General features: G+C 42.9%; 1 protein-coding gene across 3 annotated transcripts in view; it reads left to right on the top strand.

The window, feature by feature from the left end:
- The window catches only part of PDE4B (phosphodiesterase 4B), a 224,137-nt gene that overhangs the window by 164,330 nt on the left and 42,215 nt on the right, over positions 1–17,592 (top strand). For 2 of the 3 annotated variants that reach the window (XM_076339990.1, XM_076339991.1), the window contains one exon: positions 4,097–4,146. In XM_076339990.1, the coding sequence (XP_076196105.1) occupies positions 4,097–4,146 (50 nt within the window). Of the gene's footprint in view, positions 1–4,096; positions 4,147–11,290; positions 11,407–17,592 lie in introns of those variants that run through there. The other variant, XM_076339992.1, reaches the window with a different exon arrangement.

The following is a 17,592-nucleotide window of genomic DNA, read 5'->3' as shown; positions in this document are numbered from 1 at the left end:
GGCCTGTCTATGCCCCCTCACCCCGAGAGAGGCTCTTGCCCTGCCAGTATCGCAGCCCTCACTGTTCAGTCATGGCGCCTGACTGGAGAGACTGGAAAAGCATGGCGAGCCTGGGGAGGGAGTGATGTTCCTGCTTGGGAAGAAGGTGTGATGTGTTTCTGGGCATGTTGAGTGTGTGTGATGTGGTATCTATCTTCCGCACTTTGCCACCTTGGCTGTCCCAGGCATTCGTTAGGTGCCCAGCTCGGAGCGGAGTCGTCGTCGGTGTTCGGCTGAGCTGTGGTGCTGCCCTGCATTTCCACCATTGTTTCACAAGAGAGGCGGTCATGGCCAAAGGGTAGACGCCAAGGAGGGAAACGCAAAGCACGAGGCTGTGGGGACAGTGAGGGTTTCCCCGATAGGGCAGGCAGCAGCGTCCTGCAGCTTGGCTCTGGGGGGCTGCCCAGAGAACTGTCCTGTGCTGCCTGCAGGCCAGGGATCCTACATTGCTTTGTTTGACACTGTAATTGCACTGAATGGGGAAGGTGATGCACTGAACTTAAGAGGAAGATGTTGTTTTTTATACCTGCTGAACAGGAGAAACCAAACAAACTCCTTTTTACGCCTTTGTCCGGAACCACCGTTTCCCCTTAGCTATTTATAATGAGCCAGTCATCGTCATTTTCTGTCCTGTTTTGCCCCAAGAGAGATGTTTTGCGTGAAACCAGCATCATTCGTTCCTGGCGACGTCGGTTACGCACCCACCCATCCCACCCTGAGACTGGCAGGCACTGCTCGCTCAAAGTGTCCTGCTGGCTCCTGAAGCAAAAGATGAGGTGCAAAAGTGCACTCCAGCGGGACGCCGCAGGCTTGCTTCACTGCTGCACACGTGAGTGGCATCGCCTGGGTGCCCACTGCAGACTCCGCTTTCTACCTTCCAGTGCAATCTTGTATTTTACGTAAAGCCCAGCATTTTATCCAGGCATGAGGTTTTCCTCCCGTTGATTTCTGTTTGCAAATTTTGATCGTAAGGAACTGCCACATTCCAAGATGGAGGTTAATAGAAAAACAGATGGCTGAAATAGATTCCTTTTTTTAAGCTTTGCTTTTTTGAACAGCTCGAGCATTTCAGCAGTTCCTAATGAGGAATCTGAAATTGGATGGGGCCGGAAGGAAGCGAGGGCGTAACCTGTAGGACACAGAGGCATCTTGCAGTGTCCTTTTGAAAACATTCCCAGATTTGATTAGGTACAAATTCATGTGGCCAGCCAAAGTAAAAGTCATTAAATGTTTAAACCATTATATACCAAACATCCAAGTCTGTGGCGGAATGTGCTTCCAGGCCCTGTGGAGCTTCCCGCACAGTTTCCAAACAGCTCTGCTGGGTTACAGCCGTCCTGCCAGCTCATGATTTTATCATATGTCTCATGATATGTGGTATTTTACTTAAACTTCTGCTCTGGGGATCATGAGAATCTCAGCTTTTCTTTAGCCCCTCCTGTCCCCTCTTTTTTCCTCTCCTCCACCCCGCTGCCCCAAGAACAAAAAAGAGGATGCTGTCGCACCTATTTACAGAACTGCTGGAAAATATGAATGTTAAGGGCTGGAGGAGAAAAAACAACCAGAAGTCATATTTTTTGGACTTTAACGTCAGGGTTTTTAAGACAGTTTCCTGATTGGAAAAGAGGAGAATATGATTAATGGTTTCAGAGTGCCTGAGTTTGGCAGATGCAGCCCAGGACACGGTCAGAAAGCATCTGGTGCCTACTCCTCTTAATACCCACCAGCAAAAGAGAGGGAGTGGGAAGTGGGAACTGTGTACACTTGAGCGTGGTGGTGTCTAAGAAGGGACAGTGCTGTCAAAACCCAGATCTCTGGGTCTCTGTTGCCTGCGCCCTGGCTGCTGCAGAAACCAGGATGAGCACGGCCAGGACTTAATTCGAGGATGCCGGGAGCGGTGCCGTTCCCTTTTCAGGCTCTGCAGCGGGGAATACCCTACTGAATACTAGTTCATCCCTCCCCGCCCCCCCAAAGGCATGTCTGTGCAACTCAGTGCAGGGTTTGGAGATACCTGGAGCACATCTCCCCAGATACTGGAAATGCTGCAGCCACAGCGTGGTGTCCCTATTGGGGAGTTTCTGTTTTTTAGAGATTTCAAGATTTGGCTTTTCAAAGGCTCAGCAGAGGCAGGTCGGGGCAGATTTTCAGAGAAGTCGACATCTAACATGTGCGCCCTGTGCTGAACCCTTCAAAGAATCTGGGTCCCGCAGCTCCCTCCAGAAAAGCCGAGCCTTTGAAATCCCAGCCGGCAAGCGGGTGCTGCACCCAGGGGAGCCTGCTGGTCAGGAGCAGGCTTTGGAGCCCAGCCAGCCCATGCGCTGCCGGCAGATCGGGAGGCTGGGGCCAAGGGTTTGAAGCACAACTGTAGCTGCGTTACTCTAATGCAGATCTTACCTGGTTAGCAAGGCCTTCCTGGAGCATTTCTGAAGAACCCCCTGGAGCTACAATTGCAGCAGAATTGAGCCACTCAGTTGCTTTGATTTTAGCTTCAAAGGAGAGCTGGCAAATAATGGATGTTTGAGTTCAGTGGCTGACTCAAAAAATTGGGGTTAGGACGTTGGCTAAGAGAGAGTGTGGGGAAATCTGGCTTCAGTTAAAATGTATCAGAAACTTCTTAGGGAAGCAAAAGCCCAAAGTTTCATTTTTGGTCAGCCTGAAATACCGCATTCAATCCAAAATGAAGTCTCTTGATTTTGGTGTCAACTCTTTTTAACTTCTTTAAAAAGAAGTCTCTTTTTTCCCAAGTAAATTATGGTTTCAACTTGAAAAAGTAATAGTTTTATTTGGCAAATCTCACAATGAAATATTTTGACATTTGGAGAAATACTGCACCCTTTTTCCAGTCAGACCCTGTTTGCTTGACTTGAACAATTTTTCAAATAGCTTTTGGTCTGTCGTGGTTTAATCTCAGTCAGCAATTAAGCACCACGCAGCCGCTCGCTCACTCCCCCCCACCCGGTGGGATGGGGGAGAGAATTGAAAGAGCACAAGTTAGAAAGACTCGTGGGTTGAGATAAAAACAGTTTAATAATTGAAATAAAATGATAATAATAATATGATAATAATAATAATAATACACAAAACAAGTGATGCACAGCACAATTGCTCACCACCCGCTGACCAATGCCCAGCCAGTCCCCGAGCAGCGGCCCCCCCGGCCAGCTTTTCCCAGTTTATGTACTGAGCATGACGTCACATGGTATGGAATGTCCCTTTGGCCAGTTTGGCTGTGCCCCCTCCCAGCGTCTTGTGCACCTCCAGCCTCCTCAGTCAGTAGAGCATGGGAAGCTGAAAAGTCCTTGGCTAGTGTAAGCATTACCTAGCAACAACTAAAACACCGGTGTGTTATCAACTTTGTTCTCATCCTAAATCCAAAACACTGTACCAGCTACTAGAAAGGAAATTAACTCTATCCCTGCCGAAACCAGGACATGGTCCTTCCGAAATCCAGGCTTTTCTGATGAAATTGTTGCTCCTAGTCAAAAAAAATCTCCTTCAGCTGTTTCAGAGCTTACAGTAGTGACTGAAGCGTCTTCTTACTTGCTTCCAGGTGCAATTCAAACTGTTAACTGTAGGGTTTAAAGCCAGATATTTCTCACCTTACCTATGGTATTGCATTGCAGCCTGCACACTGGTGTAGCATTTGACATTACTTCAGGGTCCAGTCCAGACCTTGTAGGGAAAAGCTTTTCAGGAGAAGGCCTTGGTTTGGGGGGACCCACTGACCTCTTCAGCCACAGAGACCAGCCCTTGCTGACTTCCAGGCATATTTTGAGCAGAAAGTTGCAAAGGCAAAGTGTGGGATGATAGCGCATCTTTCCCAGTATGCCTTCTTTCCAGCATGTGTGTGTGCCTAGCCAGGGGACATACATCTTTGGGTTTTCCTAACAGATATATTGATACTGCTCATTAACTGCCAAATAAAGTAAAGTGTTTTGGGCTTCTTTGTGAGTATAAAAAAGGATTTTTAACTGTGGGAGTTGGCAGTTTGAACTGCCAACAGGGTTTGAAATGATAAAATAATACCTATTTATAGAGTATTCTTTATCCCTCTTAGGAGATCTCCAGCAACGAGTCAGCCACCTGTCTCCAGAGTTAACCTGCAAGGTATGTGTGTGACTTTGATAATCACCTGCAAGGTCAAATGCAGATGAAGGCTTATTGCACATCATTTTGCTAACAGCTGCTTCTTTGCCCCCTCCCCCTGGTGTAATTCTGGGCTCGTAGAGCTTCTGAGTTACTTGTGCAAAACCAATACAAGAGGACCATCAGAGCCAAAATATTGTTATTTTAATAGTTTGGGGTTTGGGTTTATCCTTGTATGTTAGCATAAAAGACGAACATGATTTTGGTTTGATAGTCATGGCCACAGTGACTGCTATTCTTCTGAGTCCCTGTGCTGCACAGGCCTGGACAAGCCCCAGCCTACAAGCCTTGAACAGGCTCAGACACAGCTGTATTTTTTTTATCCTGTTTATTTCAGTTTGTTTCCATGTGATCTATGTAAAAATTGCAATATCAAAAACCTTTCTCAGGTGAAACTTCCTCTGCTTTTATTAGGCTGCCCTGGAATGGCATTTTCTTGTTTCGTTGTTTCCTTGTGGTCTTTTGAAATCTACATTTAGCAATCGAATGAGAGCAGAAGTCAGTGAGTGTGGCTAATTGCACCTTCTTTCCTGTCTGCTCCCCCCCTGCACACGGTGTCCCTCAGTCACCTTGTCCTCACCCCCATGTTGGGTCAGAGACCGCAGCAAACTCAAGCAGGTTTGACTATGATCATGGAGGAGAATAACACTGAGCGAAGCCTCCAGACGGAGGGCACCGGGCAGTGCACTGTGTACAGCTTGTGCTAGAACCCAGGCGAGCGAGGGACCCCCAAGGGGGCTCAGCGTCTGCCTGGGGTGCCAAAGCAAGGTGGGGTAAGCAGCAGTGTGAGCCCAGCAAGTGGAGGCAGGGAGCAGTTGTGGTGGGAGCAGGGGGCTGCTCAGGTAGAATGAAGTACTGAGGATGGGGAAGCAGAGGCAACCTGCTTATGACAAGTTTCTTTATGTTTAGCCATGCAGTGCTGAGGGCTTGTGGGACCCCTCTCAGGAACAGAGCTGGCCCTACTTGCACTAATTTAAAGGTTACTTCCACAGAGAAGGAGATAAGATTTGGAGGAGTGCCCATTTGTAAGGTTTAATCTCAGCCTTTCCAATAATTATGTGCTAGGAGGGACTAAAAGCTTAATTTTTACAGTGTGTGAAGCCTGGATAACTAACTGTCATTTCTTTTCATGCTATGTATTATTTACTGTCTGGGGACACGTATAGTCCTGGAGACTTGCAGATTAGGGTCCTCAAAATTTGTTAATGGAATGTGGAAACCTCTCATGCGTAAAGAAAACTGGACAACACGATCTTAAACGCCTTTTCCTTCGCTCCCTCTCTGTGAACAGTGTCGAGTCAGGGCTAGCAGGAATGCAACTCATCACTTCATTTAAAAGTCTGTTCTAGCAAGACTTTGATTTTGTGGCCTGTGTGAAAAAAAACATGGAAAAATTCATAAGCTTTCCATAGATCTGTTTATATAGGTTACAGAATCTAGTAACGAGGAGAGAATTCCCTTCCAGGAATTTTTAGATTAATTTTCTTAACACATTCTATGGAAACAGTTGCTTTCAACTTTTTAACGCTTTGAGGATATTTTTCTGCAGTATTTCCAACGTGAGCCTTAAGATACTTGTTACTTTTTAGCTAACCTAAGCTTCTAATGCTGGGAATACATGAAAATTTCAGCTTCCTTTTTGATTGAAGGGTCTGACACACATAATTGTAGATCAAGTTTTGTGTTACCCTGCAAAGCTCAAAAAGAGAAAGCAACTGAGAAGAATCCAACTTTTAGCATTTTTAACCTTGTGATCCTGACTCATGTTTTTTAATGTTTCAGTGCTAGTAATTACATGTGGATAGGTGGATATATCTAAAATAAATTATATTAACAACTTACCTGAGATGTGAAAAAAGAAAAAGTCCAGATGTGGAAATGAGCCATGCTGGATGCATTTTCAGTATGCAGATTTTTATTTGGTAACAAAAGGACTGCGGAAGAAAACTGCAGCTCAGCAGCTTGTGGAATTTGTAAAAAGTAGAGAAGTATAGGCTGGATTCATGGCCCCTCAAATAAATGAGTTCTTAACCGTGTAACTTAACTGACTTCAGGTGAAGGCTTCAAATGAAACAAAAAATGTGAGTTGTATCATTACAACTTAAGTGAATTGTGACAGTTTGTAGGTAAGAATAAGAAATATTTTTGAGATTGGTAGGAAATTGTGTAATTTCCTACCTGAAATAAGCCAATATTGACATTGTTAGTGAAAAAGCCTGGGGTTCTTACTTAAATTCAGTTTCAGATTATTTTTGTTGATGAATTTTATCAGCTCGCACAGGATCTAGTCTCTAGGCTGAAGCAATCCCTTCCTGGCCAGCCTAAGACATTGCATCTGCCGTACTGTCACACCCCTGTGCTGAGGGCATCAGGAGTGAGCTTGCTGAGAAAGGACGGCAGCTCTGACACATTGAAGGAAGACTCTCAAAACCAGCCTGATAAAGCTGCCACACTCACTAGTTTACTATTTAGTGATAGTTTACAAGGCTTAGAGTTGTAGCCGAGAGAGGGGATGCGCTCTTCTCAGGTGAGGCCAGCACCCAGCCACCTGCCTACTTGCTTCTGTGATAGGTTGTGTACCCTCAGCTCAGGTTCTCCCCATGCTCGCGTGAAAATAGAGGTGTAGTGAGGAATGCCGGTGTTACTCTACCCTGCAGTTATTTATTTTCTTATTTTGTGCTATTCTAGCATGTAAGCCAGGACCGTTCTGAATTTCTGACCTTATTTACTTGTTGCATTTGGTGTCCCCCACTTTGCTGCCCAGAGTGCGTTCCAGGTTTCTGCAGAGCCTCTCGTTTCCCGTGGAGGCTGTAGTCATTCTGTACGGCGGTTGCCATGATCAATTTGGCGATTGCCTTCCTTTACAGCCGTTGTTACATATTGTAATTCATTTCAGTATAGCAGAAAACAATGACAGCCGTTTACTTTCTAAGGAAGTTTCCATTTAAATGCAGCAAGAACAAAAATCTCTAGGGGATTTTTTTTTTCAGTGTTTGCAGCTTTTTTTCCCTAGATGGCTTCTGATTTGAAAATTATGAAAGGAAGGAGAGATTTTCCTATCAGATCACTTCCAGTTATGTGCCAATGCCTCCTGTGTCTGAAAGGACACAGAATGTTTTTCCTGAAAGTTTTGGAGAAGGAAACGGTAATGTTTTGATTGGGACTAGGCTGCGTTACATCCCTCTAGATAAAAGAATGTGTTTTGAAATGAAATGTGTTTATATTCCCTAGATTGGTTAGTTGGCAAAGCTCAGAATTTTATTTTAGCTCTCCCATGTCACACATTGACTCTTAGATTTACTACAATCAATTGACATCACTATGAGCACCTCGTATATGTCTCCTTTTATTTGTCGTTAGTGGAGTGATTTATATCCTGTTATGAAAAGTACAGAACTCAGGGTTTAAAGCAAACTAGCATACATTAATAAAATTACCCTGGAGGGAGACAAATTACATTCAGCATTTGCACTGGAAGTAATACATGCCAGCTGTTTACTCCAGCTAGAATATTACAGGATTTGTCAGTTGTTTCAAACAGAGAGGAGCCAGATCTGTTGCTAGTGTACTCCCAAGGAGTTGCATCACTGAGGACCCAGGCCCGTGGCAAAATGAATGAGCTGTGTTGAAATTACGAAATTCTTTCTCTTTTTTGCTTTCATTTTCTTGAAAGCATGAAGAATTCTGGCCAGGTTTTTCATGGGACAAAGTGCTTTCAAAGCCGATACTGATGTCACTGTAAATTTCAGAGCTTTCTTAACCTTATAACCACAGCCATAAAAGGAAGAGGAATATGTATTGAACATCCTGTGTTTTGTCCTTGGTATCAGCTTAAGTAAATCTGGCAGATTTTTCCTGTTATTTTGTTATAACTGCAGATCACAGGAACGAACAAAATTGCTTTTATGAATTAGCTGAGAAACCATAACATGGAAATATGAAGCCGTAGCAAAAAGTACATAAATCCTTAATTAGCTCATGTACTTCACAGCTGGGAAGGATAATGGGAATACTTCAGACCATGAGGTTCCTAAGCGGTGTATAGCATTACAGAGTGCAATTGCGCAGGGCCAGGATTGTGAACGCGTGCTACCCAACTACCTTCTCTGGAGTTACAGAAACAATCGTATAAATGACAGAAACATTGTCGCACAAGTGTCTGTGATGTTTCTTTCTCCTATTCTCCTTTTTTTTTTTTTAAACTCAGCCTCTGCCAGAGTTACTTACATTGACCTTTGTGCTACCTTGGGCTCAGCAAATCCATCAGCACCTTCTCTTCTCGATTCAGCTCTCTCCTCCCCTGGCATCAGTGAAAGGTCTTTAGTTCCTACCCGATTGATTCAACTAATAAAATCTTTAACCAGCAACAAGTCTGGCGGTTCCTGCTTAGTTTTGTTCCTTCCTCCATATTTATTTACTTCACTGGCCCTAATTCCCTCTGAATTAAATCGTCTTTCACTTCACATTCAGTCTAAGCCCCATTTTCACTGCCACATTTGGTCTAAGCCCCTCATTCTTCCACCCATTTTGGTACAATCTTTTCTCCATCTGTTTTGCTTCCTTTGTATTTTTCCCAGGACTTTTTCATATTGTCCTATTCTTTCTCCCAGCTCAGCCAAGGATCGGTGCTGCTTGCTTAGATTCTCCATATCACAAGGCCCCTCCCTCACTGCACAACAATGGTCGTGTACCTGGTCTTCATGTTTGTCTGAACTAGCACAGGCTCTTCACACCATCACCTTACCTTTGCAGTGCACGTGTAAAAGCCTGCACGTTACCTGTGGGCGCTGCCATAAATGGACCTTGCCGGTCATAGAGGTTGTGGAGAAGGCGCTATACCAGTCGTGATGCAACAGAGCAAGAAGCCTTTTCCAGATGAACAGGGGGACAGGGGAGAGGTGGCACATTTCCGCCGAAAGATCGATACCCAGATGGACAGTATTTTCCCATACTGGTTCGTTTGATAGGCTGTTGCACTTAAATGTTACTGATGGCTGACAGGAGCAAAGCATAGTGTTAAGGGTCAAAGAGTGTTGTGTGCTTCCCGGAGCTGTGAGGGGTTTGCAGAAACTTTTCTCAAGAGCAGGCAACCAAGTGCCCCTTGGATACTTTCAACACTGAATAATTATAGTATGTCCTCACAATTAATTATATACCTAGCAATATAATATAGCTGATTTGCTCTGCAACCCGAGGCTTTGGGGGGTGTAGCGCTTTGGGATATGTCACACACAGGCTTTTCAGGGCTCATGGGATTAAAGCTTTGTTAAAATTCCTCTCTGGGGATGGGAGTAAAAGATTGGTATTTTTCTTGCTTGTGCCTTAGCCTCTGCTTTCCTGTACATCTGCACGTTTGTCTGCACTTCTCACATGCCTTTACACGAACTCAGAACTTGTACTCTTTCATTTTTTACGTGGGTGTAAGATGTACACAGACTCGTGCACGAACATTTGTATAAAGCATAAACAAAAGACTGGATAATGCTGGTGCTTGTGCTAATGAGAGTCCCAACTTTTTGTACAAATTAACAAGCCCTGTGCATCAAAGTCAGCTCTTGGTTACAAATATCTATATATCCCAAGTCATTAGTATGGAGCTAGTGCTCTTGCACCATTCTTCCTCTGCTTGGTGTGCGGAAAATGGCTCTGGGCATATACGAAATAGAGGATTCATTCTGAAATTCTGTTGATCTGTTGTGACTTTGGCTGAAGATCTGGCCTTTTGATTTTGAGACGGGTTGTACAAGTCAAGTAGATGTGGTGTTTTAGGCTTTTAACAAGTGTGCAAGAGGAGCCGTATATGACCAAATAGCTGAGCTAAAAAGTAACTGATTGTGCACAGTAAATTCAGTGGTGCTGTAGACTTACCTATAAATATTATTACCTACAAATATTATTTTTAAAGGATGCAGTGCTATAATGACACAGATTACTTAGAAACTAAGCAAAACTGTAAAAGAAATCAGATAGATATCAGCTTAATGACGTGACTGAGTAAAATTAAGGCTCTTGAATGGTAAAGTGATTCTTACTGCTTGAGAAATTAAAAGTGCGTTTCAAAGTGAACTTTAAAAGTTACCTGCAGAAAAAGCAAGTGTAGCTGACCAAGCTCCAGACCGCACTGAGGACGTCCAGAGGCCATTTCTTGCTCTTTGCGGGTAGTTCATTCCTGCGGAGAGTCCGTTTCGTGTGTTGCGCCTGCCTGCAAACACACACCCCCTGAAAGTTGGACTCATGCATCTTAGTAAGTATTTCAGTTATGCTATTGACGTCAATGCAGTCATTAAATAGATTGCCGGCCCTCCCATCAGTAAACCTGTGCCAAAGACCTAGAGGCAGACACATTTTAAAAGAAGAACATCAGGTTTTCTTTTAGCATTTGGAGAGAATAAGGGAAAAGTTTCTTCTGAAGTCACTATGCTTTGCAATAAGGGAGGGATTTTTTGCTTAATTTTCTAAGACTCATTTTCTGCGAAGATAATTGCTGCATTTTATTGAACACACTTTTGTTATGTTACTGTGCGCATAAACAACTCCAAATGAGACTAAAGAGTAATTTTTTGCGATCAGCTCCAGCTGAAAAATGACACTCATTTTAGGTCTCCCAGCTAGATTTATTTGTGTATCAAGTAACAGAAGGTATTCAGGCAAACCTGTTTAGCCTTTGACTCCAGAAATTCTGCAAGGATTGATTTCATGACATCTATATAAGAAAATAGCCTTCATTTCCCCTCGGCAGGCTCTGAAGACATACAAGCTAATCATGACTCCATAGCAACGGATAAAAACTGTTTTCCCCTCCGCCCCACCTGTGGATGTCACATGAAGATGCTACACGTGCTGCTGCCATCAGGAGCCTGTCACTCCCTGGGGCCCAGCTGCCATCTGCAGCCGTGGGGCAAGCGGCTGCGATGCCAGCGGGACTCCCTGTGTGCACTCATGCCATCCTGCTGTATTTCTGAGGCGGGCTGGGCTCTCCTGGGCTGGCCGAGACATCCGCTCATTACCGTGGCCAGGGAGATGCCTACCTCCCAGAGCTGCCGTCCTGCCCGTTGCTAAAGGCAGCTCCAGGTTGTACAGTTCTCCTTGCCTGGTGTCAGGAATGGCTCTGGCTGTCAGACAGAGGCTCCAAAGGGGCTGCGAGCTGAAAACCTAAGGATATATATAGATGGCATCCTCACCCAGGTGGAGGGAGTACCTTTCCTTTGACAAGATAAGCAGGTATGTTGTAATCAAGAGCAGCAATGCTTTTTTGAAGAACAGTTGAGGAGCCAAACCACAGGGGTTTTTTGTGGAGGTTGTCATTTCGCTGATGATACCACGCTCTGCTACGCAGGATAAAACCATAAAAACAGTCATAGGTTATTGAAAGGGCTTCTCGCTGATGGATGGTTTCGTTCTGAATGATCCAGCCAACTGCAAACCCAAGGTGACAAAGAAGAGATCTTCGTAGTGGCATGCTCTCATTGTGTCCCCATATTCACTCTGCTCTTTAAGCACAGGTCAAGCCCTGAAAGCCCTATATTGCTTTACTCAGCTCCCATTCTTACTGGATTGCTTAAGGCCTCTGTGAAGACAATAAGACTTTGCCATTGCTAATATCAGAGTTGATAAAATCTGTGTTTCTTTTGTTTTCTGCATAGAATGATAATAGTTGCTGTGGGTGAGATTTTGACATTGCAGTCTTCCGTGTACTGAATCAGTTCCATATGAGTTTGAGAAATGCGTACTTGATCTGAGAAAAAAAACTAACCAAAACAAACAAAAACACCCAAACCAAACTTCTGGCAGGCCAAGTTATTTTTTTTAGGTCGTGGGGCACAGTTTGTGCATGCCTTAGTGATGAATAGGGTTCTTCATTGTCCCACTGGTTTGAGCCCCTTCAACTTCCATGTCATCAGCATTTTCCAGCCAGTGGGAGCTGAAATGGACTCCTGAAAGCACCCATCAGCTCATCCCCGCAGCAGCTATATATAAGTTTCTCCTTCCTCCCCCGAGGTTGAGCTCATTGCTGCAGCATTGTGTCCCGGACACAGCTGGCCATGGGAGTGTGAGAGGCTGCATCCGAGTATCTGTGTGGAGACGTTCCCAGGGTAATGCACTGCACAAATCCCAGAGCCATCAGCCTGTCCTTGGACAGTCCCAATGTTCCAAACTTTGCCCTCCTGCAGGATCTGATTCCACGTGTAAGTTGCTTTCTTGTTGTGTTTTAAAAAGTAAGTATTTCTAACTTTGCGTTTTGATTGTCAGTGGTCAAATCGTTCAGTCCGTAGTTGGGCAGGAACTCCCGCTGACTGTTCTGTATTTATTAGTCGTGGTGGGAGCAGTGTTTGATTCTAGTTTGTAGAGGCATATACAGAGGGTAAAGCGCTGGCTTTGATGGACAGAATTTGAATTTGCCCATCGTCCTCTGTAGGGTAGACATTTTGCCCACCAAAGTTAACTCTACAATTATAGGATAACAATTATAAAGATTAAAACTTGAAGAGCTTTTGAAATCAATGTGTAATCCAGGTAGAATTAAAAGAGGGAGTAAGGGATTGCTAACGCACTTTTCCCTCTATTCAGTTACGGAATTGCATCCATTCTGAGATACAGTTTAGACTCGCCGATTCCCAAACAGTGATACTGAACAATGAACGTATTGACTGTTTTCAATGTTCAAATCACCCAGAAATGCTCTGGTTTTATTATCAGTATCTTTTCATCTCCTGGTTGACTAAAAAAGATTTATATAGTTAAGCATGGTATGCTTATTAATGTAAGCATAATGTCATTGTGCAACTGGTAAAGAATGTTACGCTAATAGTTAATGAAACATTTTATTGTAATATTGTTTTCTCTGTAAGAAGTGTCTGTAAATGACAGCCTTAAGTATTGTATAATTGCGATACTTTTTTGACAGAAAGGAAACAACTGTTAATTATTTATGGTTATTAATAAAACATGCCAGGTTCTTAAGTTAATTCAGTTCACTGGAAAAATATGTATACTTACAAAGATTTAAATTTTTTAAGCAGTAGACTTTAAAAACCATCTAAATACGTCCATGCCTGTGGAATATATTTTCATGTCTAAACGTATCATTGATTGACTTTGTTGTGTGTTCAGGCACTTAATCATTTTAGGAATTCAGAATGTAAAAAAAACCCCAATGCCCCAAAAATCTAGCAGGGTGTTGATTTGACAGTTAATGTCTTTTGATTTTGTATTCATTACTGTGCCTGTCAAAGGCCAGTGGCAAACAGCCTTTCATCAACCGGAAGAGGAGTAGGATCTGACCCAAGATTAGACACTGTGTTTTGTTGTTTACTAGGAGCCATGATCAGTGTCCATTTTTCAGTACTAAATACTTATGTAGTTAGATTTAATTTTAAAAGAGCTATGCTTTTTAATGTAGATACTCTAGTAGAAATATCCTGCTGTCATAAATATACCTTTCCAAGAGGAAATTGAACATCTGTGCGTATGAAAATTCCTCTACCACACCTCCACACTCTTAAAAAATTTTCTTAAACAGACATTTTTGCATTGTATCTAAAAGACTCCAGGTTCCAGGTGTTTAGAGCAAGGCTTTGGATCCAGCTTGCCAGGGCCCTTAGAGCATATTCCAGACACCCCAATGTTTTCCTTTAAAACGGGTTGAATCCAGTTAGGCCTTTCATGCTGCAAGCGTGTTTAGGGAGGTTTTACAGGCTTAGCACTTAGAATCAAAATGATTCTAAAACGTCACATTTTACAAACAATGTATTTTTCTTTAAATACCAGATATTAGGTTGACAAAAGCAGGACACAGTTATAGCAATCGTTGTGTTCTCTGGAAAACCAGCCTAATATTCTGAGAAGTGGAAAAGCCAGCCTGTCTTCCTGCTCCCCTTCCCTCCCTCCCTGCCTCCTTCCCTCTCTGAGTTTTATGAGAAGTGACCTGAAATTGTGGCCCTGCTGTTACCAACTCGAGTGCAGGACATTTGGATCCGCACTGGGAGTGTTCGTGCTGGTCTGGGACGGCCCAAGAGGACGGTATAACCATCTGCTCTGCAGGGACTATCATCCGATGAGTTGAGCGCAGTGTGGGACCAATTCTGCTAGCAAAAATTCAAAGAAGTTGAATTCACAAGTTAATAAAAATTCACAAGTTGGCGATGCATTAGCAAACACAAGTACAGGGTTTGTCAATAATAGGTCTTGCTAGCATTTGACAGTTGTGAAATGTTTTCCTCCCTTTCTTCCCAAAGATACTTCTTGAAGAAGAGAAATCCAGATACAAGTTTCCAGTCTAACTGGAGTCTTTTCTGTTTTAGCAGTAATACTTTATGGGACATGGTCCACATCCAGAGCCTAGTCAAATGCGTATGCTGGGCCTTCATGTTCATTCAAGTTCTTTGGGCAGCGTATTTCCCGAAGTTCCTGTTACTGAAGTGTCACTAACTGTTTGCAGCTTCCTGGGTTTCAACTATATTGCGTGAAACTTTTAAATATTTCCATTCACTTACAGTGGGAACGCGCTATCCAGGTAAAAGCCAAAAGTTTGTTACTCACACTTTATAGATCAGGAACAAAAAAATGAAACACAAGAAAAGATGATGCTCACACCACATTTTTCAGCAGCAGCTGCTCGTTCTGAGCCTGCCTTTGTAACACATCCAAATGTGGTCAATTTAGCATGCTGCTAGAATGTCTCTTACTGCAAATTGCCTTAAATGGAAAGTCATGTGCAGCTTAAAATCAGATGTTTCACAGAAATTGTATGAATTTCACTGAACTTACTCTGAAAGGTGCCACATAGCATAAAACTTAAAGCATAAAAAGTAACCACTGGAATCTGTGGCAGGCCAACCTATATTTGACCTTCAGTGGGGAACATATCCATTTCCATGTCCATTTAATCTGATATTTTAACTGAGATTATTAATAAGGGTGCCTTTAGTATAGCTGACATTTTGATTTCCTTGAACTCAGTTTGAGGTGCTTAAATAAATATAATATATAAATATATTTTGAGGGCCTTAATTAAATGTGTTTTGAGAGTGAAAGGCTTTTATTACCTGCACTGGCTGTAGTGATTTGACAAGTACTTACACTTCCAAGTCTGCCTGTCATTGCTGGGTTCAAGTTTCTCCTCCATCTGCCCCTTCAAGGTATCTCTCTGATTGCTTAGCTCTAGTGTAAACAGCCTGATTCGGGTCAGGACTGAGACCCCAGATTTGAGGAAAGTAGTCATACAGGACTCAGACCTCCAGGTTTAATCACCTTCTGGCTAAAATGATCCAGATGTAAGAAAAAAACACAAATTATTATCTGATGTTCTATATTATCTATTTCTGATTATGGATAACTACGTAATCAATCTGATGCTGTGTCCCTGGCAATGTTGGGGAAAATATGGTCCAGTTCTGACCCGTGTCCCAAACACATCTGTTAAAAAGCTGGCAACCAGGGTGTGATAGCCTCAGTTTGAAGGTGACACAGAGGCACAGTGGAGATCAGCACGTGAAAGGATTAATATGGAATATTAAAAGCTGTCAAAACAAATGATGCTGGTTTGTAGGATACTGACATCTCCCTCTTCCTCCCCACCCTTTTACCCGTGGGACTTACTCTGTGATTTTAAACAGATTATTCTAAAAGGCTGTACGTGCAGTTTAGTAAACATAAAGCACACTGAGTCACAGCTACGAACAGCTGAAATTGTTCGCTAGGGTAGATTAATACAGATGATTAGCACAGTGAATGTTTTAGCTCTGTTGTCAGCTACTGCAGGTCTGAAGATTTTTAGTTTTGTGACTTGAGGCTCACTCTGAATGTTCAGAGTTACAGTGTGTGGATGTGCAAAAAGTGAATCCATACATCTCGGGGTGCCACCAGACAGTTATCTGAAGGACACTTGCTTAACGTGCAAAACAGACTGCATTTTCAAAAGCTGGAGGATCACAGATTAAGAAACAACTTTTTTAATTGCATGTGCTTTCAGATTGTTCAAGCTATTTCTGCTGGTTCTGCTGTATGACCGACCCACAATCTGCAGTGAGCAATACTCTGACTTCCCACAGTGTCGTATGGTACAATTACAGATCAGTCGATAGGGCTTACTCAGAGTATCACTTGAAAACCAAATATGTCAAAACAGGTCATTTTTTGCAACATGTTGCGTACTTGAGTGGCTCTGCTCTATGTGGAGTAGCAATATCTCTGGGTTTCAGCTGTAGGATGACAGTCATATTCATTTATTTTGAGAGGCTAAATAAGGGCAGAAAGTTCAGATGAGGTAAATTGGCAAGGTTGACATTATTACCCTTTGGGTATGTAAATTATCTATTGTAGGAAAACAGATTAAAATTCCAAACTAAATCAGTTTTTTAAGCTTCCAACCTAAAGGATAATGCTTTCAAGAAATTACGTTTAGCCATTAAAAAAAAAAAAATTATATTTTATAATTAATATCATTTAAATGGCTGGCATGGTGGCTCAAAACATAACGGATGACTGTATGCCCAGTCTTTCCAAGGCTGAGAGGGGGACATACGGACACAAAGGTTGATATGTGTCTTAAAGAATTCCTATGAATTATGGTTGGGATGCTTCCAGGAGCCACATTCTTAACTTTCATATTGAAGACCTTAAGGAAATTAAATTGAAAGGAAATGGAGGACAATTTTGTGTTAAATTGTAACCTTTCCAAGAATCAAGGAAACTGATTTAAACAGGTCTAACATTTTACCAATTGCCTGTTCTACATTGCTATGGTGACATGGGGAGCCTTATTCTGACCCTCATTTAAAATTTCTGAATAATTTTCCCATGAAGAGCTAAAGATTATTAATAAACTTTGTCTTTACATCTAATGCCAGTGGCCAAGTGGAGCTTTTCAGGTAGATCAGCACTGTACTTTGTACTTCCATTTCCTACTCCAGTATTTTCCTACTGCAGTGTTTGTTTCACCACAGCCAAAGGACTTTCACTCTTGACAGAATATTTAGACCATAAGTTTTATTATCTCCAGGTTAACCTGGTTCAAAACCTGATTTAATGGCTACAGGTGGGTATGTGGATGAAAGTAACATCTGAATTCTGTGGCAGATCCAAATGCAGCCCTTTTTGTTTGTGGTTTGCAAAACTCTTAGGAAACAGTGAAATAGAGTATGGTTAGTCCCTTGCATCTTTCATGTTTTGTTTCTTTTTTTCCCTTTGTTGAATTAAAATCGTTGCTGTGGTCTGTCTAGATAGTTTCTTCCTTGTCTTAGGCCTGTTGTGAACGTCAGCTCATGGTTTCTCAAGGAGTTTTCAGTGCAGCAGCAGGGGCGCAGGCACACAGTTTTGCACAGATATGTGCACAGAAAGACAGCTCAGGAGAGGCACTGCCCCTGGGCTCAGCTGTGGGCCGACACGGGCAAGAGCCCCCGCTCCAAC

This window comes from Aptenodytes patagonicus, chromosome 5 (genome assembly GCF_965638725.1).
Source record: "Aptenodytes patagonicus chromosome 5, bAptPat1.pri.cur, whole genome shotgun sequence".
NCBI lineage: Eukaryota > Metazoa > Chordata > Aves > Sphenisciformes > Spheniscidae > Aptenodytes > Aptenodytes patagonicus.
This window is presented reverse-complemented; position numbering and strand designations above follow the sequence as displayed.